This window comes from Petaurus breviceps, unplaced genomic scaffold, assembly GCF_028583685.1.
Source record: "Petaurus breviceps papuanus isolate PSGF00001 unplaced genomic scaffold, PetGlider_PUasm1.0 78, whole genome shotgun sequence".
NCBI lineage: Eukaryota > Metazoa > Chordata > Mammalia > Diprotodontia > Petauridae > Petaurus > Petaurus breviceps.
In genome coordinates, this window is record NW_027186502.1 from 558,529 (window position 1) to 582,518 (window position 23,990).

At 41.9% G+C, this 23,990-nt stretch overlaps 1 protein-coding gene across 5 annotated transcripts in view; it reads left to right on the forward strand.

The window, feature by feature from the left end:
- VWF (von Willebrand factor) overlaps window positions 1–23,990 on the forward strand; it is a 212,622-nt gene that overhangs the window by 130,184 nt on the left and 58,448 nt on the right. For all 5 annotated transcript variants that reach the window (XM_069106080.1, XM_069106083.1, XM_069106078.1 and 2 more), the window contains 10 exons: window positions 803–959; window positions 3,726–3,884; window positions 4,682–4,817; window positions 10,914–12,289; window positions 14,081–14,197; window positions 14,291–14,431; window positions 16,995–17,138; window positions 20,938–21,102; window positions 22,304–22,347; window positions 23,117–23,294. In XM_069106080.1, the coding sequence (XP_068962181.1) occupies window positions 803–959; window positions 3,726–3,884; window positions 4,682–4,817; window positions 10,914–12,289; window positions 14,081–14,197; window positions 14,291–14,431; window positions 16,995–17,138; window positions 20,938–21,102; window positions 22,304–22,347; window positions 23,117–23,294 (2,617 nt within the window). The remainder of the gene's footprint in view (window positions 1–802; window positions 960–3,725; window positions 3,885–4,681; window positions 4,818–10,913; window positions 12,290–14,080; window positions 14,198–14,290; window positions 14,432–16,994; window positions 17,139–20,937; window positions 21,103–22,303; window positions 22,348–23,116; window positions 23,295–23,990) is intronic.

Here is a 23,990-nt window from a genome sequence, read left to right on the forward strand (position 1 = left end):
TGAAATCCAACATTCTTTCTCCTGTATCACTCCACAGAGAAGGGACTTTTATGACCCATTGTGGTCCATATATCTATCCCATCATCTGAAGTCAAAAGACTTAGGTTTAAGGTTTGATTCCAACACTTGCTAGCTATGTGACTTTGGACAAGTTTCTTGACCTCTCAGAATCTCAGTTTCCTCATCTTTAAAATGGGGATAATAATATTTGTTGTATGGAAAGCCTTTTGTAAACCATAAAGAGATGTAAATATACAGCTATCACCATTAACAACATTCAGGCCCGGACCTGATGATAATTTCTAGACCTACAATTCTTGACCAGTGGATCATGAAGATATTTTTGATGTATTTTGATGCCCTATGCTTCTTTGATACCTTTTGTCTTAAAATCAGGAAGTCAAAGGAAAAGAGAAACTGTGAGGGAGAGGGTCAAGAGGATTGCTAGTGTGGATATATATATGTAAACATAGGTGAAATGTGCTTGAGTATGGACAGTATGGATGAACAGATAGATATATAAGGGGAGTGTTCTTCTGCTGTTTCAGAGCCAGACCATATGAGAAATTCTGCTTGAATCAACGCTATCCCCCAGAATCAGAAACAACCCAGGAATTCTTTGCATATTTCTATCCCTCCAACTCGAACGCCCGATTGCTTTTTTTTTTTTTTTTTTTTTTGCCTTGATCACTAGTCTTTGTTCCCACCAAGGCCACAGGATAGAGACACGGGCCATGCTTCTCTACCGAACCCCACCCAATTGCTGATACTTCTCAGTGCAGTCATCTGATATCTTTCATAGGTGGATCCAGAGCCATACCTGGATATTTGCATGTATGACACCTGTTCCTGTGAATCCATTGGGGACTGTGCCTGCTTCTGTGATGCCATTGCTGCCTATGCCCATGTGTGTGCCCAGCATGGTACAGTGGTGAACTGGAGGACTGACACACTGTGCCGTAAGTCATGAAGCTCATCGTGGCATCACCCTATAGTTCATGGTGTGATCAAGGTTGAAACTGACTTCTCAGAATTACTTACTACCATGTACCTGGTATTAAAATATGAGGGAGAAGAGAACTCTGTGTGTGTGTGTGTGTGTGTGTATGTGTGTGTGTGTGTTTGTGTGATACAGTCAGACCTGCTCTGCAGAAAAATCACCTTGGAAACTAAGTGGAGCATGGATTACAGTGGAGGGCTTGAATAAGGATCGTGGCTGTGTGAGTGGACGGAAAGGGATGTTTAAGAGAGATATCGTAAAATTAGGAATGATTGGTGTTGGCAATGGATTGGGTTTGTGGGTTGGGCTCAGAGTGAGGAATCGATGGGATTGAGCTTGCAAACCTGGATGACTGGGAAGAAGGTGGTGCCTTCAACAGAAACAGAAAAGTTGAGAAGAGGGGAGGAATTGGAGGAGAAAGATAATGAACTCTGTTTTGGCCACGTCAAATTTGAAGATTCCTCTGGGACATCCAATTTCAGATGGTGAAAAGACTTGGGGAACATCCAGGATTGGTGGAGTTGACCAGGATGAAGATCCAGCAAAGGAGAGTGAGAAGAAGGGGTCAGATAGACAGGAAGAGAAGCAGGAGAGAGGAGGAGGATGAACATTTAGAGAGGGGAGTATATCTAGGAGAAGTTTTCATCTCATCTCATGGAAGCCCAACGCTCTCAGCCCGAAGGGTCACTGCTGCTCACTCACATGGTGGTTAGCGAGTCTAGTTTTGACAGCAGCAGCAGCAGTTGCTTATTGATTCTGTCCTCCACTTTGGGATCAGCAAGACTGAAACTCATAGGCAGCGGAAGGAGAGAAAAGGCACCTGGTCCTGGCTGCCAGAGACTCATTGTTCCCTTTATCCTATCATGGGATGGACTTCCTGCCCCCAAAGAATGCTCAGGGCAGTGGGGCTTCTCTCTCTGTCTTCTCTGCCTCAGAATCAATCAATCAGCAAACATGTATGAAATGCCAAGTGCTGAGCTAGTTGCTGGGGACATAAAAGCAGGCAAAAGACAGTCCCTGCCCTCTAGCAGCTTACAGCCTAATGGGGACAACAACACACAAAAAAATACAAAGCAAGCTATGTAAAGGATAAACAAGACATTAACACTGAAATGAAGAAGGGTTGGAGGCTTCAGGTAAAAGATGGGATTTTAGTTTGGACTTAAAGGAAGTCAGCAGGTGGAGCTGAAGAAGGAGAACATTCTAAGTATAGGGGACAGCCAGAAAAAAGGCTCGGAGCTGAGAGATGCAATGCCTTGTTTGTGGAACAGCTAGGAGGCCAGTGTCACTGGATAGAAGTGTACATGTTGGGGAATAAGGCATAAGAAGGCTAGAGAAGTAGGAGGGACCTAAGCTATGAAGGGCTTTGACTAGTAGGGTCATTGGAGTTTGTTGAGTAGAAGGTGAGCGTCTGTGTGTGGGGGATGGGTGACACTATTGGTCCTGTGTCTTAGGGAAATCATTTTAGTGACTATTGAATGGAGGATGAATCAGAGAGACTTGGGGTGGGTGATCCCACCAATAGGCTACTGCAATAATCTAGGCGTGAGATGAGGAAGGCCTGGCCTGCACTAGAGTGCACTAGAGTGCCAGAGGAGAGAAAGGTGCACTTTTGAGAGATGTGATAGGCTTTGGTAGTAGCTTAGATATGGGGGGGGGGTGGTGAGACATAGTGAGGAGTGGAGGATGACTCCTAGGTTGGGGGCCTGAAGGACTGGGATACAGTAATGGGGAAGGTAAGAGGCCAGGGGTAATCAGAGGGAAAGACAATGAGTTCTGTTTTTAACATGTTGAGTTTACTGGAGATCCAGTTTAAAACGTCTGAAAAGCAGATGGAGACGTGAGATTGGAGGTCAGGAGAGAGAATAGGGCAGGAAAGGTAGGTCTGAGAATCATCAACATAGAGAGAGTAATTAAATCCATGGGAGCTGATGTGATCACCAAGTGAAGTGGTATAGAGGGAGAAGAGACGAGGGTCCAGGACAGATCTCTTTGGGACACCTGAGGTTAGAGGGCATGATGTAGGAGAGGATCCAGCAAAGGAGAGAGGAGTGGTCATATCAGGAGGAAAACCAGGAAAGAGGGTCAGAACAGTCTCTTTCTGGTGGTAACTCAGATGAATTTTAGTTCACTTTGTGGACAACTTCTAATGCCTTTGGACACCCAAAGAAATGAAATGTCACTGCAAAATATCTACTCTATTATCATTAGTGATTTCCAGTTCTCTATAAAAGACCCATGGCAGCTAGGTGGCACAGTGAATAGAGTGCTGAGTCTGGAGTCAGGAAGATACATCTTCCCAAGTTCAAATTTGGCCTCAGACAGCTTTATGATCCTGGTCAAGTCATGTAACCCTGTTTGCCTCGGTTTCCTCATCTGTAAAATGAGCTGGAAAAGGAAATAAAAAACCATTCCAGTATCTTTGCTAAGAAAATCCCAAATGGGGTCATGAAGAGTTGGACATAACTGAAAAATGACTGAACAACAATAAAAATATTTGTATTTTTACCCAGAGAAGTCCTGAGCTGTGAAACCCATAGTGGTGTCATTTACCAACATCAGAAAGTTGTTACTATCATCTCCCCATCATGGTTTTACTATCATCAACACAAGCATGCCTTACCCACTTCCATCACTTCTCTACCCCTCCTCCCATTACTATCATTCCCATCACCCTTTGGTTTCTTTAATGATCATATTTGTGGATTTCTTCTCCTTTAAACAGCCCAAAGTTGTGAGGAGAAGAATCAACGAGAAAGTGGATATGAGTGTGAGTGGCGCTATAACAGTTGTGCTTCTGCCTGCCCCATCACATGCCAGCACCCGGAGCCACTCTCATGTCCAGTGCAGTGTGTGGAAGGATGCCACGCACACTGTCCTCCAGGTAACTACTCCCACTTGTATCATGGGATTCCCAGAGTATTTAATCCCTGAATGAGTGGGATAGGCTTGCATGTCAGCTAATTTTACCTGACCTGGTTTACCTGGGACCATCCTTTGCCAAGGAATCTAAATATGGAAGGCTAGATTCATGGTCATACATGAAGTATTCTCAGCTGTTCTCCTTGTTCTACTCTAGGACATCAGGCTCTAGATTTAGAGCCAGAGAACCCAGGGGCAACCTCTGTCTCTGTCACTTGCTGCCTGTGTGACCTTGGGCAAGCCACTTAAAATCTTCACATATCAAATGGGGGTGTGTGTTGGTAGATGGCCTTTAAGTTCCCTTTCGGTTCTAAATCTATCATCCCAGGCTTTTTTTTTTCATTCAAATCTAGTTCTGTAAAGTTAATAATGAATCTAACTAGTCCTTGCAGTAAGACCTTAGAGTACATGAGAGGTTCCAGGGGTCACTTGTCCATACCTTGCCTTGTCTTTTATTCTCACCGTTGATTATGTAGCATTATTCTTCTGAAGAGTTATATGGACTTGTTGATAGAATTTTATTTGTCTTAAGGCACCATGTGGGCTAGGCTGAATTGGATTGTTCCTATTTTGCAGAAGGGGAAACAAAGGCACCAAGAAGTAAGGCAGATAAGCCCCAGTATTCTCAGATAATCATTGGAAGAGGAAAAAATAGTCCCCAGAGTCTGAGTTTGGGGTTTGTCCTCTTAGTCTGGGGTCATTGACATTGGGCACAATGGAAAGCACAGCTCCTAATGAAATGATTGGTGTATTGGGCAGGGAAGATCCTGGACGAACTGTTACAGACTTGTATTGACCCTGCGGACTGTCCCGTATGTGAGGTGGAGGGTCGACGCTTTTCACAAGGAAAGAGAATCTTCTTGAACCAGGATGACCCCAAACTCTGCAAACTTTGGTAAAGTAGATGCATGTTAGTTAGACAAATGACAAACTTTTAAAATAGATATGTATATGAATATAATTTTGTTAAATATTTCCAATTACATTAAAATTTTTAACATTTATTTTTAAAAATTTTGAGATCCAAATTCTCTCTTCCTCTTGCCCTTTTCCTACCCACTAAAAAGATGAGCAATATGATATCAATTGTACATGTGAAGTCATGCAAAACTATTTCCATATTAATCATGTTGCAAAAAAGTACATACAAAAAGCAAGAGAAATATGAAAAAGTATGCTTCAATCTGTATGCAGAGTTTACCAGTTCTTTATATGGAAGTAGGTATTCTTTCTCATCACAGAAAGTAAAAAATTTTCATCATGGAAAGTGACATTTTATCTGGGGTGCTAATAATTGGATTTCTTCTGCATCTGGAAGGAATGGAGTGTTTTGATTACACACAATCCAGCATAATCAGGCAGTAGATGGCATAGTAGATGGAGAGCTGAACCTGTAATCAGGGAGACCTGAATTCAATTCCGACCTCAGACTCTTACAAGTGACTTGACTCTGGGCAAGACACTCAATCCCTGTTTGCCTCAGTTTCCTCATCTGTTAAATGGGGATAATAATACTATCTACTTCCCAGGGCTGTTTTGTGGATCAAATGAGAGAATAATTGTAAAACACCCAGGACAGTGCCTGGCACACTGTAGGTCCTATATAGATGTGGGTTACTATTATTACATAAGGTAAGCCTTTGCAACCTGTGTAGATTCAGAGATGCTAGATGTTGTCAGTAGGGGAAGTTTCTGAATTTTCCTTCCCAGTAAATCTTTAAAAACTTTCTATCCCTTCCCCCATCTTCTGTGGATCTGGAAAGGCTTAGGTATAGTTCTGACTGAATACAGAGGGTTGACTTAATGGAAAAAGGGAAAGAGTCCTGATTTTGGAGTCAGGAACACTAAGTCTGAATCCTGGTTCTGAGTTTTACTAGCTGTATGACCATGTGTAAATAACTTCATATCTTTGAGTGTCAGTTTTCTTAACTGTAAAATGGGAATAATAGTATTAGCACTGCTGACCAAGATGGTCCCACAGAAAGTGCTTTATAAATCTTAAATGCTCTAGTAATGTGAGCTCTTATGTCCAAAGCATGTCATTTCTGGACCACAGGAAGGATTTTATGAATATCAGACTTCTTTTGGGAATGAATGTATATAGAGAGAAGGAGGGAGGAACTCCTTTTGCCTTAAGAACACCTTGGGTGGAGGGATCAACCATGGGAGTAGGAAGTGACTCATGTCACTGAAAATTCACAGATTAATTCTTATGTATAGTGACCCCTGACCCTAACCTCTCTGCCAATATCTGGCTTCCCTGGATTCATTCACATTCCAGAGTACAGTGCAGTTTCCTAGTGGTGAGATCTGAGTTTTTTGAAGCCATTTTCATAGTAACCTAACATATATTAAGATGTCAATACATTCAACACCACTCCCTAATGCAGATTGGCTCTTCCTAGAACTTAACCCACTGGGGTGGGGTGGGGGAGTGCGCTCTGGCTGTAGCTACCAGAGTCAGATCCTGCCCCACCATCTGTATAAACAAGAGAAAATGTTGCCCAGGGTGATTTTTTAAAGCAAAGACCCAGAGGAAACAGGAAACTAGAAAGTATGTCACTCACGTAATGTTAACTCAAGGATTAAAGCAATAAATCCTATGGACACTGAGTCCATGGAAAGTAGAAACTAACTTCCTAATGAATCTCTATACCACTTTTCTTCTCATGATTAAGTCAAAACTCATGGAAAATGAAGAACAGAGACTGGATTAGGGATCTCAAGAAATAAAGGCAGTAGAACATAGACATATCCCTCACCTCCCTTGCAAAGGGGGAAAGGATTGCTAATAGTGGTTTTAATTTTACTTCTAGTAAAGATTTGGATGGCCTCTCCAAAGCAGACTGGGGAAATCATTCATGATGCTAGCCTGGCCTCTGGGTCATGTTCCCAGAAGCTTAGGAAGTTGATGTTTTTTCTCTGATCATTTTCTCTGATCAAGGTACAGGTCCCTTTATTTCTCAGCCCACTGGGTAATGGCTTAATTAGTATTTGGGACAATCCTACTAAGCGCATGGGAACCTAAGGGGGCAAAAGGAGATAACTACACAGAATAATAGCATCCAGAGTTTGATCATTTAGTCCAGTAGTTCCTAGTCTGTGGGGACTCCTGAGGGGCCACAGACTCATTGCAAGGGGCTAATGCGCTCATCAAGTATTGAAATTTTGATCTTTATTTAGTTAGCAGAGTAGCAGCAGGATTTCTGAAAATGTTAGTGACAGTCATAAGGGTTGTGTGTTGAAGTCATTCTTTGGTATCTGAAAACAAGCAGTCATGCTTTCTCTTCAGTGGGGGCAGATCTTACCTTACCTTCGGGTTGTGTTCATGTGAGAAGGACAGGTGAAACCACAATTGTGTACAACCAGATGGAGTTGGACCTATAGCCTTGAAATTGACTATTCTACTCTCCTCTCATCCTGTTTACAGGATTACAAAGTTGTCCAGCTGGACATAACTTCCGAGGGCATTTAGTCCAACCCATAGTATACCATTTTCAAATTCAACTACTTAAATAAGTGCAAAAATGTATGCATATCCTTGTCTTTTCACACACATCCCTTTCCAGAGAACCATTTCATATAAAAATATTTTTTTTGTAAAAGAAAAAGAAGGAAAAAAAATCTGACAATATAGGCAATGTCCAACACCCATGTTCCACTCCTCGCCTCCCTACCCTCTGCAAAGGAATGAGTGGAGGAGGTGTCTTGTTGTATTTCTTCTTTGGGGCCATGTTTGTTCTGTTCATTTTCAGTTGTTTTGGAGTTTATTTTTTTCCCCCATTTGTTGTAGTTATTGTGTCTTTTGTTTTCTTGCATCTGCTTTCTTCACTTTGCATCAGTTCGTGTCTTTACATGTTTCTCTATATTTATCACATTCATTGCTTCTGCAGTACCCAGTGATATTTCATAACATTCAGTGTGTTTAGCCATTTCCCAGTCGAAGGTCATCTGCTTTGTTCCCAATTCTTTGTTACCGCATTTGCCATAAATACTTTGATATATGTTGAAGTCTTGAAAAATTTAGTGGGTATTATGCCCAAGCTCTTAATCAGTTTAAAGGAAAGATAGAAGGTTTCATTTTCTTCTTTAATTCTATTTCTGGGAAGAATCTATTTTTCACAACAAGCTTTGTCATATTACAATTTTTATAACAAGAATTTGATAAAAAAGAAATAAATCCAGATATTTGATGCCCACTTATATTATTAAAGATCAATAATGTTTTCCTTTAGCCTTATTTTCTCTTTGCTACCCAACAGATTAAACACATACTTAATACTGTACATCTGTACAATATGTTATAGTTTGGAAAATAGTTTCTTATGCATTTGTTCCTCATGAGAGCTTTTCTAGGTGGTCAAGACCATTTTATTATCCTTATTTCATAGATGAAGAAGCTGAGTCTCAGGAAGGTTCTGTGAATTGCCTGGGGCCATCTGGGTAGGCATCATAGAGCCTGGACTTCTTTCTTCCCTCTGGTGTTCTTTCTGCTACTTTGCTTCTATGATGTTGTAGTTGCAGTTGTAGCAATTCATCACCTGATGAATTAAGGCTCTTTCTCTGAATCTGAAGGATTTTTCCTTAAAATGAGAAGAATTGATCTAGTTTCCTACTCTTTAAATCCTATATTTAGTAGTGAATGCTTCTCCAAATGAGCATTTTGTGGTAAATCAACACTCAGTCAGGAAGAGGGAAAGAAAAAGAAAAGGACATCCCCACAAAGCTAACTTATTTACCTAAGATTTATTGAAGGTATTCTTTATAGCTGGTTTAGACTGCAGGAAGACTGGTACAAAGTGGAGGAATGCTCCAAAATCTCTTAAAGGTCCAGGGCTGGTAGCAACTCCAAAGGCTGACTTCCTAGCTTTCCCCTTTTGTCAGCAAAGTTCCCATTTTTATCATATTTTAGTTTTCCTTGATTTCCAGAGAGTTCCAGGGCAGGGTAATTTCTTATGGGGAAAGAATAGTTAACTCTGCTCGCAGATCTATGATCTGAGATCTTTGGGAACTATAATTGGTTGATGGGGGAAAGGAGGGAAAAAAGGTAGGTGAGTCTGACTACCTCTTTCCCTATACCCCATTTCTGACTTTGTGCTTGTTCTTATAGAGAAATGGCTTATTATTATTCTTTGACTTTAACACTGGGAAACATTTCCAGAGCTTGGGAACCCATCCTTAGTACAGGTGGCTGGCCATTGGCTCACAAAAGGCCTCACGGCAATACATAGAACAAAGGTGCTGTTAAATTTGTTCATGGCCTTAACTTCTGATTCCACTCTTTACTTTCTTGAGCCAGACTCCAGGCTTTAACGCATGCTCTGGCTACAATTATCCTTATTTTATAGATGAAGAAACTGAGTTTCAGACAGGTTATGTAAATTGACTCAGGACATCTGGGTAGCAAGCAGCAGAGCCAGGATTCTTGTCTCCCCTTCTGTGAATTGATATTCATCCAGATTTTTTTTCCTGTGTTTACTATGTTGAAGTGTCTTGCATCTATGAGATGGGCCAGCAGATGATTGCTGGGGGCTAGGATAGGTACTAATGCAGCAAAGGAATCTATCTGTGAAATGGGACTAATACCTGTGCTGCCAAGTATGCAGGGTGTTATGAAAAACAAAATGAAAGAATACTTAGTAAACCCTAAAAAATTCCATGTAGACAAGAATTATTATTATTTTAATATTGTAACTATCAAGTTAGACTTATGAAATCCTATTACAACAAATACCACATCAATTTTCTCTGTAAGGAAGATTTCTAAGCTTTAGCCTGTGGTGTGTGTTTGTGTGTGTGTGTGTGTGTGTGTGTGTGTGTGTGTTTTACTTGATGAAAACCAAGTTCTGGTAATTCCTTGGAAATGGTAGTAATGGGGTTTGGTTTAGAACTGCATGCTTTTATTTAAGATGACACATGAGGAAAATAAATTAACTTTGAATCACCATGTGTTATTGAGTCCATGGACCAAATACAAAAATTTCTATGTGGAACGGATTAAGGTTCTCCCTCCTTTAATTTAAGATTTTTCTTTACTGTAAAGATAAAAGTCATATGATGTTCAGTTGTTCAGACATGTTTGATTCTTTGTGACCCTGTGGACCACAGCATGCCAATCCCATCCATGGGGTTTACTTGGAACAAATCCTGGAGTGGTTTGCCATTTCCTTCTCCAGTGGATTAAAGCAAACAGAGGTTAAGTGACTTGGCCAGGGTCACATAAGTATCTGAGGTCATATTTGAACTCAGGTCTATCCACTGAGCCACCTAGCTGTCTCACAAGTCATATAATGGCATTTAATTAGGAAGGAAGCAAGCATTTATTAAGCACCTACTATGTTCCAGACACTGGGTTAAGCAATGTACAAGTATTATCTTCTTTGATTCTTATAACAGCTCTGGGAGGTAGGTAATATTATTATCACCATTTTACAAATGAGAAAACTTAGACAGGCAGAGGTTAAATCATTTGCCTAAGGTTGCACAGCTACTAAATGTATGCGACTGGATTTGAATTTAGGAGTTCTGGACTCCAGGACCAGCATTCTATCCACTGCGCTATCTAGGTGCCGCTATCAGGGAATGGGTATGTATTAGTGGGGGTGGTGAGGCATGTTATACATGCTGCGGAAGCTCAGATCAGATAAGGGTATGCAACGATAGAAACATGGGATCAGAGATTTAGCACTGAAAGGGACCTTGGGAGCCACTGAATCCAAGTGCCTCATTTTACCACATGGAAAATGAAGATGAGAAAGGTTAAGGGGTATGCCCTGGGTCACACAACTAGTAAGTACCTGAGCAGGATTGTCTTCCAGAATCTAGGTCCAATGCTCTTCCCACCTCACCAGTTAGCTGCCTCCAATCTAAGGGGTGCATATCACTGAAAGTGTATTCACACGTGGAATAGGCTTACAATTATGACAAACCGAGCTTGAGATTATTGCTAGATCCTCCAGCATTTCCAACCATGTCTGACTCTCCCCTACAGCCATTGTGATGGTGTGAACTTCACCTGTGAAGCCTGCCAGAAGCCAGGAGATCTGCAGTTGCCCTCATCGCTTACAACTGCTGCCCCGACCACGGCATACCTGGAAGACACCCCTGAGCCCCCCCTGCACGACTTCTACTGTAGCAAGATTTTGGACTTGGCTTTCCTGCTGGATGGCTCCTCCAAGCTGTCTGAGGCTGAGTTTGAGGTGCTGAAGGCTTTTGTGGTAGGTGTGATGGAGCGTTTACACATCTCTCAGAGGCGCATCCGGGTGGCCGTGGTGGAATACCATGATGGTACCCACTCCTACATTGCATTGAAAGACCGAAAGCGGCCCTCAGAGCTTCGGCGAATCACTGGTTCTGTCAAGTATGCCGGCAGCAACATGGCTTCCACCAGCGAGGTCCTGAAGTATACCCTCTTTCATCTCTTTAGCAAAGCTGACCGCCCTGAAGCATCTCGAATTGCCTTGCTTCTGACAGCCAGTGAGGAACCCCCTCCCACAGCCAGGAGCATAGTCCGCTATGTCCAAGGCCTGAAGAAGAAGAAGGTCATTGTGATCCCAGTGGGCTTAGGGCCACATGCGAGCCTTAAGCAGATTCGTCTCATTGAGAAGCAGGCACCGGAAAACAAGGCCTTTTTGCTTAGTGGTGTGAATGAACTGGAGCAAAGGCGAGATGAGATCCTGGGCTATCTCTGTGATCTGGTACCTGACATTCCTGCCACTACCGTCCCCTCCCAGATAGCCCAGGTTACCGCAAGTCCAGAGCTCTTCGCATCCCCAACTTCTCTATATGGCAGACACATGATTCTGGACGTGGTGTTTGTGCTAGAAGGCTCGGACAAAGTTGGTGAAGCCAACTTTAACAAGAGTAAGGAGTTCATAAAGCAAGTGATTCAAAGAATGGATGTAAGTCAAGGCAGCATTCACATTTCCATCATGCAGTACTCCTACACAGTGACTGTGGAGTTCTCCTTCAGTGAGACTCAGTCTAAGAGATATATCCTGGAGAAGATACAGCAGATGCACTATCGGGGCGGCAACAGCACCAACACCGGCAAGGCCCTTGAATACCTTTCTGAGAACACCTTCTCTGCCAGCCAAGGCATCCGGAAGCAAGCTCCCCATTTAGTGTACATGGTAGTGAGCAATCCTGCCACTGATGAGATCAAGCGTTTGCCCCAGGACATTCAGGTGATCCCCATTGGTGTGGGCCCCCATGCGAACATCCAGGAGCTGGAGACTCTCAGCCGGCCCAGTGCTCCAATCCTGATCAATGACTTTGACAGACTCCCTTGGGAGGCTCCTGATTTGGTTCTGCAAAAGTGTTGCTCTGACGAGGGACTGCGGCTACCTACACTACCACCAGCCCTGGGTAATATCTTTCTACCTTTGTAGGGGAAGACCTAGAAGCTGGGTTTTTAATTGATACTCCAAGATTTAGAGCCAGAATATCATTAATGCTGGCAAGAGAGGCTGGAAGTTGGAGGCAGGTTCTGGGTTCTAATGCTGATTTCATCACTGGCTAGTGCTATGACTTTGGGAAAGCCTCTTTTTCCCATTTGTTGCTAACTTTCCATGACTCAAACCTTCTACTCTTTCTCAAACAGGGAGGCCCATCCCTGAACCTTCTTAACCTTCCAGATGTGTCTTAAGAGATGCATGAGATCAGCTCAAATGTTTGACCCTCTTTGGGGGAAGGTCCTGGAGAAATTATCCTTTCATTTTTATTTCATGGAGTAATATTTTTTTTCCTCCACCAAAGTCCCACTCTGATCTCTCACTGTGGATTCTTGAAATTTGCTAGGGGTGCACAGTCTCTGGCTGGTCAAACTTGGGGCTTTCTAGTCATGTGTGATTCTAGCTCATGCTTTCTAATAAATCCTCTACCCAACACACTGGAATCCTTCCTCTTATTCTTTTAATATCTCAGTTGTGCCAATCTACCACTCAGGTTACCTATCTGTTGCCTTTAAGAGATCATCCTAAAATCATCTGCTATGGTGATACAGCCCTCTTGTTTAAGTGGTAGATGTGCTTGTATATAATGAAACTTGTCTAAGTTGAGTCGTTGAAGTTACTAGAATCATTGGCTTCATATTACTTGCTCTTTGTTCTTTTCTTAATGCTTATACTAGATTCATGGATTTTTTTTTGAGGCAATCAAAGTTAAGTGACTTGCCCAGGCTCATGCAGCTAGTAAAGTGTGGGAGGCCAGATTTGAACTCAAAAACAGATTTGAAGGTCCTTCTGACTTCACAGCCAGTGTTCTATCCATTGCACCACCTAGCTGCTCCCCTGACTAATGGACTTTTAAGTTATCTCCATCTATTGAGTAGGCTATAGTGTAAAGAATGCTGGCTCTTAAGTCAGAGGACCTGGGTTCCATTCCTTCCTCTGACACTTAAGACCTGTGTGGCTTGGGGCAAGTCACCTAACTTCTCTAGACCTCAGTTTCCTTATTTGTAAAACTAGGAGATTGACTCAGGGGTGGGGAACTTGTGTCCTTGGTGCTGCAATTCCCCACCCCAGTCTAAATTATGATCCCATGACCTCTTTTGGGGTAATTTCTTAGTAGAAAGCTATGTGATACCCTCATCTTATCAAAAAAGCAGCTTCCCTACTCCTCAGACTAGATTATAATGATCTGTTCACATGATGTCATCCCACATGTTGTTATTACCATCACACATTTATTAGTACAATAATGTATTTCTTATTGACTTAGCTCTAAAAAAAAAACTAGGGCTCAGAACTTGTCAACATATTGCTCTAAGAACATCTCAAGCTCTCCATTTCATCTTGCCCACCCGCCCCCATTTTGTCCTCTACCCATACCTACGTGCTTCTGTTTTAGTCTATGCTAGAATTGTAGTCTTACCTATTCTTCAAGGAAATATTATCCAATACTAGTGGCAGTAGGAATACAATAAGTCATCTGGAGACTTCTCCATGCCCTGAAGTTTGGAACACTCTTGGGTCTCAAGAGTGTATCTTTTTTCTCACTTCCAAACCTAGCCTGGATTCAATGTCAGAGAATAGAAGTCTATGAATGCTATGTATGCCCAGTGCAGAGAGACCCTATGGGTCACACAACCGGTGCTTGTCAGGTAGTTGAAGACCAGTCTGTCTGTTCTAAGCCCCACATCACATTCGTCTTATTTAGATTGCACTCAGCCCTTGGACATGGTGCTCCTCTTGGATGGCTCCTCAAATGTCCCCGATTCTCATTTTGAAGAAATGAAGAACTTTGTCAAGGCCATTATTAAGAAAGCTAATCTAGGTGAGTAGGGATGGGATGAAAGAGGACGGAGGGGAGATGCTAGCACTTAGATGTCCTGAGGGATGACACAGTCTGTTCTATGTTTTCTTTTAGGGCCTCGTGTCACTAAAATATCAGTGCTCCAGTATGGAAGTATCACCACCATTGACGTCCCATGGGATGTGCCCCAGAGTAAAGAATACATACTGAGCCTTGTGGATCCCATGCGGCTCGAAGGGGGCCCCAGCCTAATAGGTAATGGGGTAGCAATGAAAGAGTCGGGAGACCCAGGTTTCCATTTTAGTTCTCATGCTGACTAGATGTGTGACCTTGGATAAGTCCTTCAACCTCTCTGGGCCCCCCAATTTCCTCATCTATAAAATTAACTTGTAATATCAGATATCTTCTAAGATTCTTTATAAATCTAAATCCTATGATTATTCAAGCTAGCAATATGAGCTTTCAAACACCATGTTAGCAAGAAATCATCACAAAAGGGCTATATGGGGCTGGCGATACTGAGTCTATCCCAACTCTTTGACTCAGAATGAATTTCTGAGAAAATAAATCTTGTTTTGGGCTTCTTAGCTCCTAACATATGATGTTAATGAACAGTTTTCTTGGTTTCTGCCTTGCATTCAACTGGATATATTCCAAGGGGGATGAGGAATCAGTGTTTTTTAGTTCTATCCCTGACTTATTGGCTGAACTGAGGCAAGTCATGTGACCTCAATGGGGATTCAGTTTTCCAATCTGTAAAATGGAAAGAATGCTCTATGTTCTCAGAAAAAGCAATCACAACCCCCCTGAAACCTCCTAAAGGAAGGGGTTTGGTTGCTAAATGAAATATATCCATGGAATGTAGGGATGAAGATTTCTTGGACAATCTTGGAAACAATATACAGTGGTCTCAGAGCCAAGCACACTGGATAGTGAAATTATGGTTTTTCTGTGACTGGAAGGCAGATAGGGAGAGGGTGCAGTGATGAAAGGTGGTGAGAGGTAGTGATTCTGGGGGTCTGCCTATGTCTTGTGTGTATGTATATATGTACATACATATACATGTATATATACATATATGTATGTGTATATATATATATATATACGTATATATGGAGAAAGAGGGAAGGAAGGAAAGAAGGAAGGAAGGAAGGAAGGAAGGAAGGAATCTAGGATCCCTGAATACTGTTCTCAATTATTTTACTAGGACTTGCTACCTATAAAAGACATAGGTAGACTCCCAGCATTGTGAACTCTCCCCCTTTTTGAAATATATAATATAAATGTAAATGTACACACATATACACATATAGGTGTATATATGTGTATACATGTGTATATACATATATATGAAAGAAAACCACTTGTCCATTACCTTAGATGTAATATCAGGATAAAGGCCAGGATGAAGAATGGATGCTGTAGAACCCTAAATGGGCTGGATCTCTAAAGGCAGAGATTCAGCTGATGCTGCATCCCCTCTCTCTAAGTCACATAAAAAGGTGGCACCAAGGGCTTCTTTGGTATCTTCTCTGTGGTATCAGGTTCAATACCTTATGTTGCCACCTCTGTCCCAGGCTGTGGCTGCCCTCCCTCCCTGACTGGCTGCAGGTGTTGCTTACTTCTTTCCCTGAGAGACCAGAGAACAGTCTAGTCTATTTATTAATAAATAAATCCTTAATAAAGGGATTTGTTCTGTGAAGTTTGGATTCAGTCAAAGGGTCACATTTGAGGACCTAGAGGGCTACATGTGGCCTCGAGGCCACAGATTCCCCACCCCTGGGTCTGTAGTTAGGGACTGGAACACCTAAGCCCTATTGCTGAGGCTGAGGTGGAACTTTGGACAAGTAACTCATTCGTCTTACAACCTCCCTGACTCAACCATGCCTAAAATAGTTAAAAGGGAAAACAGTTACTTATCTGAAGAAATTGGAGGATTTTAGTCTGGAGAAGAGAAAGTTTAGGGGGAGACCTTATGCTATATTGGGAGCCCTTCACATATTTAAAGGGCTATCACATGGAAGAGATGTTAGACTCGTTTTACCCCAGGGGGTAGAGCAATAGGTAGAAGTTAGAGGGAGGTAAATTTTAGCCCATTATAAGGAAAAGCTTCTTAATAGAGTTTTCCTGAATGGAATGGGTTGCTTTAGGAGGGAGTGATTTTCCTGGCACTGGAAGTACTTTATTCAGTGCCAAACAACCCCTGGGGATATTTAGCATAGGATTCATGTTTCAAGTACAGTTTGGACTAGGTGATTTACGAAGTCCATTTCTACTTGGACAATCTATGAATTTGTGAAATCCTAGATACAATATGCACACCAGAACTGAATACATTGAATTTAGATACCATCCGTGGACACTGATTTTTATTGGACCCTTGGACTCCTACAAGTATGTGGGAGGGGACATGGTGTCTTACACATAGCAGGTACTCACTAAGTAGTTTATGAATAGAATTAAAATTTAATTGACTTTGTATCAGCCATCCAGGGACTGTGGAGCATTTATGAAAAGGGAAGAAATGAGATGTGGAGATTGGAGAGAAGAGGAAAAATTATGGAATCATCTAGATGTTTCCATTAGTAAAGTAGGCCCCCAGACACAAAATGAGCATAAGTTATTGGCATAAATTTCTAAAATTTGAAGGATCAGTTCCTGGTATGTAATAGGTGCTTAGTCAATACTGGCTGATTAATTGGTTGAAACAAGTTTGGAAGACATCATTTCTCATGTTCGATACAAAAGCGTTAGGACTATGATATTTGTAATGTTGCTATCAATATTGACTCTGAAGGGCCTGCTTTTTTATTCTCAGGGAATGCACTGAATTTTGCTGTCAGATATGCCAACTCAGAAGTCCATGGTGCGAGGCCAGATGCTTCTAAGGTGATAGTCATCTTGGTAACAGCTGCTTCTGTGGATTCTGTGGATGTAGCCGCTGATGCAGCCAGAGCCAGCCGTAAGCATTACTCTTTTCTTCCCTTCCCTCTAGGAAAGGTGGCATTTTCCCCCCAGTTTCTAATGTTGTACCTGAACCATGAACATACCCTTAAAGTGAGACTAAGAAACTCCCTTTGATGGATCTTTGGTCTGATTGGTGTAGGGTCTTCAGTGATGCAATCAACCCATAGCTTCTTATGCTGTGTGATTTCCTTGGTCCTTCTGTAAATCTGCCACAGGGGCCCGGTACAATGGTATTCTATGACTCAGCTTTACAACATTGCTGGAAGAATAAAGATGGACCTTTGTTTTATAGAGAAACTTGGCATCATTAAAAGCACTTTGCCATTTCCCAAGGGAATTGAGCTTGCTCTCTTCCTTCCATTCAGTTCTGGGTCCAGTCCATTGTCCATTCAAGATGTACATACACATAAATACACATGTATATATATATATATATACAGGAACACGTATGCCAATGTCTAGCTAATGTGTCCATTCGAGATGCATTTATATCAATGTATAAGTACACACATATACACATTATATGTGTGTATGTATGTATATATACATATATATGTTACATGTACACAACAGTCTATGGGTTATCCATCCAACTGTAAAGCTTAACCTTCTTTACCCTCCTCTTGGTTTTTCCTGAACTCTTTAGTGAGTATGTGTAGCAGCAAGCACCCCAAGTGTCCTCAGGGTTGCTGCTCACACAGGTTCTTGGATCTGCTTTGATAAAAGAAAGCAACTCAAAATGGGTTAACAAGCTTACTTTAATCAGTCAGACATATATCATTTACCTTGTTCAGGGGAAAAAGGTCAGCACCCCGAACTTCAAAGTATACAGGCAGAATTATCAAGACAGAAACAGATCAAGTAGACAGATTTCCAAACTGTCCAACCATTACATCCATACCCAGTCAACATCTGGGTTTCAACATCTGGGTTTTTTCAAAGCTGGGGGGGGGGCCCTCTGGACAACGGCTTCCCAGAATCCATATCAAATCACAGAACACTTCTCAAAGTGAGCCCCAAAACAAAGCTACACATCAGGGCTTATATAGCCTTCTCTTGGCTCAGATAATGTAACAACCTTATTGACCCACTGGCCAATCAAGAAGTACCTACTGAAAAACAAGCCTCCCACCCCAGGCTCCAGGTGCACTTTAGCCTAGGGGCAGGGAAGATCTTTAAATTTGCATTTCCATTACAGTATGGAGATCATTTCAGGTTTTGAAATGTGTCAATTCATTTCAGAGCTCAGGATTAGTATTGTATTCTGAGCATCAGAGGACATCATCAGCCCCTAAAGTTGTCCAATAATAAAATCTGGTTGAGTATGTTATTCAGTGTACATAAAGTAATGTTTTAGTTGTTTTTCAGTCGTATCTGACTTTCTGTGACTGCATTTGGGGTTTTCTTGGGAAAGATATTGGAATGTTTTGCCATTTCCTTTTAGAGATAAGGAAACTGAGGTAAACAAGATTAAATGACTTGTCCAGGATCACACAGCTAGTTTCTGAGGTCAGATTTGAACTCAGGAAGATGAGTCTTCCTGACTCCAAGCCCAGCACTATATCCACCGTGCCACATAGCTGCCCCATATAAAATAATAATGCATATGCATTTGTGCCTCTCCACATGTGTATGTGTGTCTATTCTTTCTCACTTAGACCGTCAGTAACATGGGTGTATGGGTTATATCTTCTTTTCCACACTATGAAAATCCCTCTGGTTCCTACTATGGGACCTCTTTGCACATGCGGTAAACATCAGAGTGGTATTTTTTCAATCATCTTCCCTTTATAAAGTGGCATTCTTTGTTCCTCATCAATATGCCTTATCTATGTTCTGCATAATTAATTTATTAGACTATTTTATTTGATGGCACTGAGAAAAGCAGTCAGGTACCTCTGATGCATATCCTCTCATTAGAAAGTCCTACAAGACGGGCGGCCAGGTAGCTCAGCAAGTAAGAGCACTGGCTCCAGTGTTAAGAAGACCTGGAGATCGAATCCCGGGCTCAGACACTTAGCACACATCCAGAAACACCTGGCCGTGTAACCTTGAGCAAGTTACTTAACCCCAATTGCTTAGGGGCGGCCAGGTGGCTCAGCGAGTAAGAGCACCGGCTCCAGTGTCGGGATGACCTGGATCAAATCCAGGCTCAGATACTCAGCACCACACCCAGAAATAACTGGCCGTGTAACCTTGAGCAAGTTACTTAACCCCGATTGCTTTAAAAATAATAAAAATTAAAAAAAAAGAAAAAAAAAGTCCTACAAGGGGGCAGCTAGGTGGTGCAGTGAATACAGCACCAGCCTTGGAGTCAGGAGGACCTGAGTTCAAATCCTACCTCAGACACTTAATACAAAAACTAGCCATGTGACCTTGGGCAAGTCACTTAACCCCAATTGCCCTACCTTTCCCCCTCCAAAAAAAAAAAAAAACAAAAATAAAAGGAGACTTACTCTCTGTTTTTGGGGCAGCTAGGTGGTACAGTGCGTAAAGTGCAGGTCCTGGAGTCAGGAAGACCTGAGTTGGGTTCCGGCCTCAGACACTTAACATCCCCCACCACACACACACACACACACACACACACACACACACACACACACACACACAAACTAGCCGTGTAACCTTGGGCAAGTTACTTAACCCCAATTGCCCTCCAAAAAGGCAAAAAAAAAAAAAGTCCTACAAGGTCAGAAAAATCTCAAATTAGAGGCACTGCCTGGACAAACATAAAACACACACACAAGAGAAATATATCCTAAGAAAACATGATAAAGTATAAATTCCTATTGTTGAGCTAGTTCTGAGAAGATACAGGGGTGACTGAGCTCTAAGAGTCCAGAGATGTGTAGTTCATTGATATACTAGTCTTTTAATAAAAAATAACTCATTCAACAATAGCCAGCTTCTAAATAATGTTCTTCAAGATTTGCAAAGTGCTCAGGGCAGCTAGGTGGCACAGTGAATGGAGTACCAGTCCTTGAGTCAGGAGGACCTAAGTTCAAATCCGGCCTCAGATACTTAGCACTTACTAGCTGTGTGACCTTGGGCAAGTCACTTAACCCCAAATGCCCTGCCTTCCCCACTCCAAAAAAATAAGAAAAAAAAAGATTGCAAAGTGCTTTACATGTCCTACCTTTTTTGATCCTTACAACAACCCTGTGATGTAGGTGCCTATTATTAACCACATTTTCCATAGAAGGGAACTAAGGCTGTGAGGTTAAGTGCATTTTCCATGCTTATGCATGAGTAAGGGTCTGAGAGAGGATTTGAACTGGGTTCTTCCAGACTCCCAGCCCAGCCCTCTATCCCCTATGTCCCATATGGCACCAGCTGTCTGCCATTTCTATAACACTTGGAGGTTTACAAAGCACTTTGCTTGTTAGGTAGGAAGAACCTATCAGAATTGGGCCTTGGTCCCAAGTTTTCTAAATTTAAGAAAAGGGTTTTTTTCTATTTTACTGTGCAACCTCTTACATAGAAGGTGCTTAAAATGCATGTAAAATTCAGTTGGCCTTATATTACTAAGGGCTAGAATGTTACTAATGGGAGAGCAGAAGTAAACCAAAACTGACTTCTAATCCCTGTACCTTCATAGGATTGTTATAATTAGGGAACTGTAGAAAGAAGAGTTTTCTACTCCATCCCTGAGAAACAAAAGGAACAGGTCAAAATAAGCAAACAAACAGAAGTCCCAGAATAGTCCCTTTGGGACTTGACCATCCACAGCATTTTGCTTTCTGACCGTTCTTCTCTCTCTTCCTTCTACATTTTTTCCCTTTCACTCACTACAGGAGTCTCAGTATTTCCCATTGCAATTGGCCACCAATATGATAAATCCCAGGTGAGGGCATTGGCAGGGACAGTGTCCCCCTCCAACATCATGGAACTCCAGCAAATTGAAGATCTCTCCACTATGGTCACCTTGGACAACGCATTTATGTACAAGCTATGCTCTGGTAAGTTCATTTGCACTCTTCCAGCATCATAAAGAGTATAGAAGTCAGAGTTGGATAGGACTTCAGTGATTGTTTAGTCTAACCCCTTCATCCTACTGGAAATGGAAACCCAGAGAAGTCGTAAGATTATAGCTAGAAGGGACCTTGAAGGTCACTGAGTCTTATTTGTAAGATAAGGCCCAGGGAAATCTCACAAGTTCACACAGGTAGCAAATTTAGAGGTGAAATTTAAAGACAGGTCCTGTTGACTTTGAAAGCAATGATCTTTCCAATATACTACACAAACTTTATGTATTCTGAGGATCCAGTCTAGAGACATGAGACGCTCATGTCTTTGACTGACTTTTCCTATCTGAGGTGATTTAATGGGAGTGGCCACTCTCAGTTTCTCTCCAAGTGGTAGCTCTACAAAAGTTAAACTCTACAAAGAACTTATTAACAGGCCTTTAGTATACAGTACTTCTCTCAACCAATTAATAAACATTTATGCTGAAAACCCATACCTGTTTCAGGGAGGGAACTTGAACAGAGAAGGGGAAATTAAAGAAACACAGGGAGAAAAATGACCAGTCAATGGATGCTGAGACTTTTCCTAGAGAACAGTCTACTTAAATACCTAAATGATTCTGCCATTTAACCTCATGTTTATCCAGAATGGTTCTAGAGTCAACTTCATTAATTTACTTTCTAATTATGTTCACTTAAAGTAAGATTAGGGTTCTTTTTTAAGTCTCCTCTAAAATATTCCTGGTTTTAACATATAACACAATGGACAGCAACAGGTCATGGTTATTAACTACTGCCTTATGCTATTTCCCAAGAATCAGCTAATTAGTCCAATTAAGAGATGGGGATGGTGGTGAGGTGGGGAGTCTACCAATGGATGTTTAAATTCAGGTCCCTTGTGACTTACAGTTGTACCTAGTTGGGTCCAGGTCAGAAGGTCATCTCAGATACGATAAAGCATATGATTTTAATCTGGGTTCTGTGAGCTCGGTTTAAAAAAAATTATAAACTATATTTCTATATAATTGATTTTCTTTATAGTCTTCTATACTTTGTTTGTTTTAAAACTTTATTCTTAAAATGGTTCACTAGATTGTCAAAGGAGCCCATGATGTAAAAAAAAAGGTTAAGAACCTCTATCCATATGGAGAATTATCTGGCCATGGGTTGAGATCTTCCTTTGTTTTTGTTTCAGGTTTCTCCAAAGTCTGTTTGGATGAAGATGGGAATCAAAGGAGAGTAAGTGCTTTGTGGTTGACTTTGATGGAAATATTGGGATTTGGTTGTTTGGAGTGGGAAGCTTTTAACTCAAATCTTTGTCTTTGTTCTCACCAATGTTTTGCTCCTTGGGCCTATGATCCTGTGTCTTGGTCCCTGTCTCTCTCCTGCTTCCTCAGATATCACTTCCTTGGTTTTTTGGTACTGTACTCAGATCTCAGTTCTCCATTTGGTGGTTAGTCAGACCTGGTAGCCAGGGTCCAAGGTCCAAGCCAGGTCTGATAACTGTCAGAGGCAGCTCTAACATCAACACTCTCTTAGTTCAGGTTTGATGTTGGGATGAAATGAGGCACTCACAAATCATCGAACATTTAAGAAAAGGAGGTTTACTTTGCCCTCAATATAGCAAAGATATGCAATAAAGTCTATATGGATACAGTGACACTTCTGTGAATACAATCCCTCTCATCTCCATTTGGAAAATGTCTGGTCAGCAGGACAGAGTATGGCCAGGGTAGGGTATGGTGACTTGTGTGGTCCTAGGGTTGCCCATGGTTGATATTTTTTGTGAATTTAGGTGACCAGGAAGATTCCTTGGAGAAAATGATCCAATCAGATCCTGAGGACAACTTTGTCTCCTTTTAGGGAAAGATAATGTCTAAGGATTAGGGGAGGAATAGGAGACTGGACTTTGCTTGTGGGTTAGGAGAAACACTGGTAAATATCAGTCCTATCAAAACAACCCTCACTTTCCACCATCATCTAAATATGTCTTTCTTTCCCCACACAGCCTGGGGACAGGTGGACATTGGCTGATAAATGCCATACTATAACCTGTCTAGCAGATGGTCAGACCTTGATGGAGAGTCATAGGGTCAATTGTGAAAATGGACCCAGACCCACATGCCCCAACAGCCAGCCTGCTGTGAAGGTGGAGGAGACCTGTGGTTGTCGCTGGACCTGCCCATGTGAGTCTGTGTTTTATGGCTTATCATTCACTTTTGGTCAGCTAAAACAGCAGCTCTTTTAGAACAACTTTACAAAAAAGTTAGAAAAATCTATTGCTAGTCTAGAAGAGTTTTCTCCTTCTCACCTACATTCATCACCATTCCATCATTGATATTCACCCATCCCAGGGTTTGTTTATGGCAAGACTCTCTGAGAACTCTTGTCCCCTCTTTTCCTTTGGAAAGACATAGTTTGGTGTAGTGGAAAGAATACTGGGCTTGGAGTTTGGAGACCTGGGTTTGAGTCTCGGCTCTGCCATCGTACGACCATGAGTAGGTCACTTCAACTCTCCAGCTCTCAGTTTCTCATCTCTAAAATCAAAGAATTGGACTTGATCGGCTCTAAGTACTTTCCTTGGAGTTCTTGATCCTGTGATCTGAGGCAACATAACATCTCTGTGGGCCCTTTCCAAATTATGTCCAATGGAGGTTGGGGGGAAAGTACTGTTCTAAAGCCAGTATACAGCATGGCTGTTGGCAAGGCAGCCTCACTATGCCTCATTAATAGGGGCACAAAAGACCCTGGGCTTGAGGATACACATGATCAGGAAAACTGCCAATTGTATGCCTGGATGATGCTACATAGCTAGATTGATACTGGGAAGAGAATGACCTGGAGAGAGAGGAGAGGAGAGGAGAGGAGAGGAGGGGAGGGGA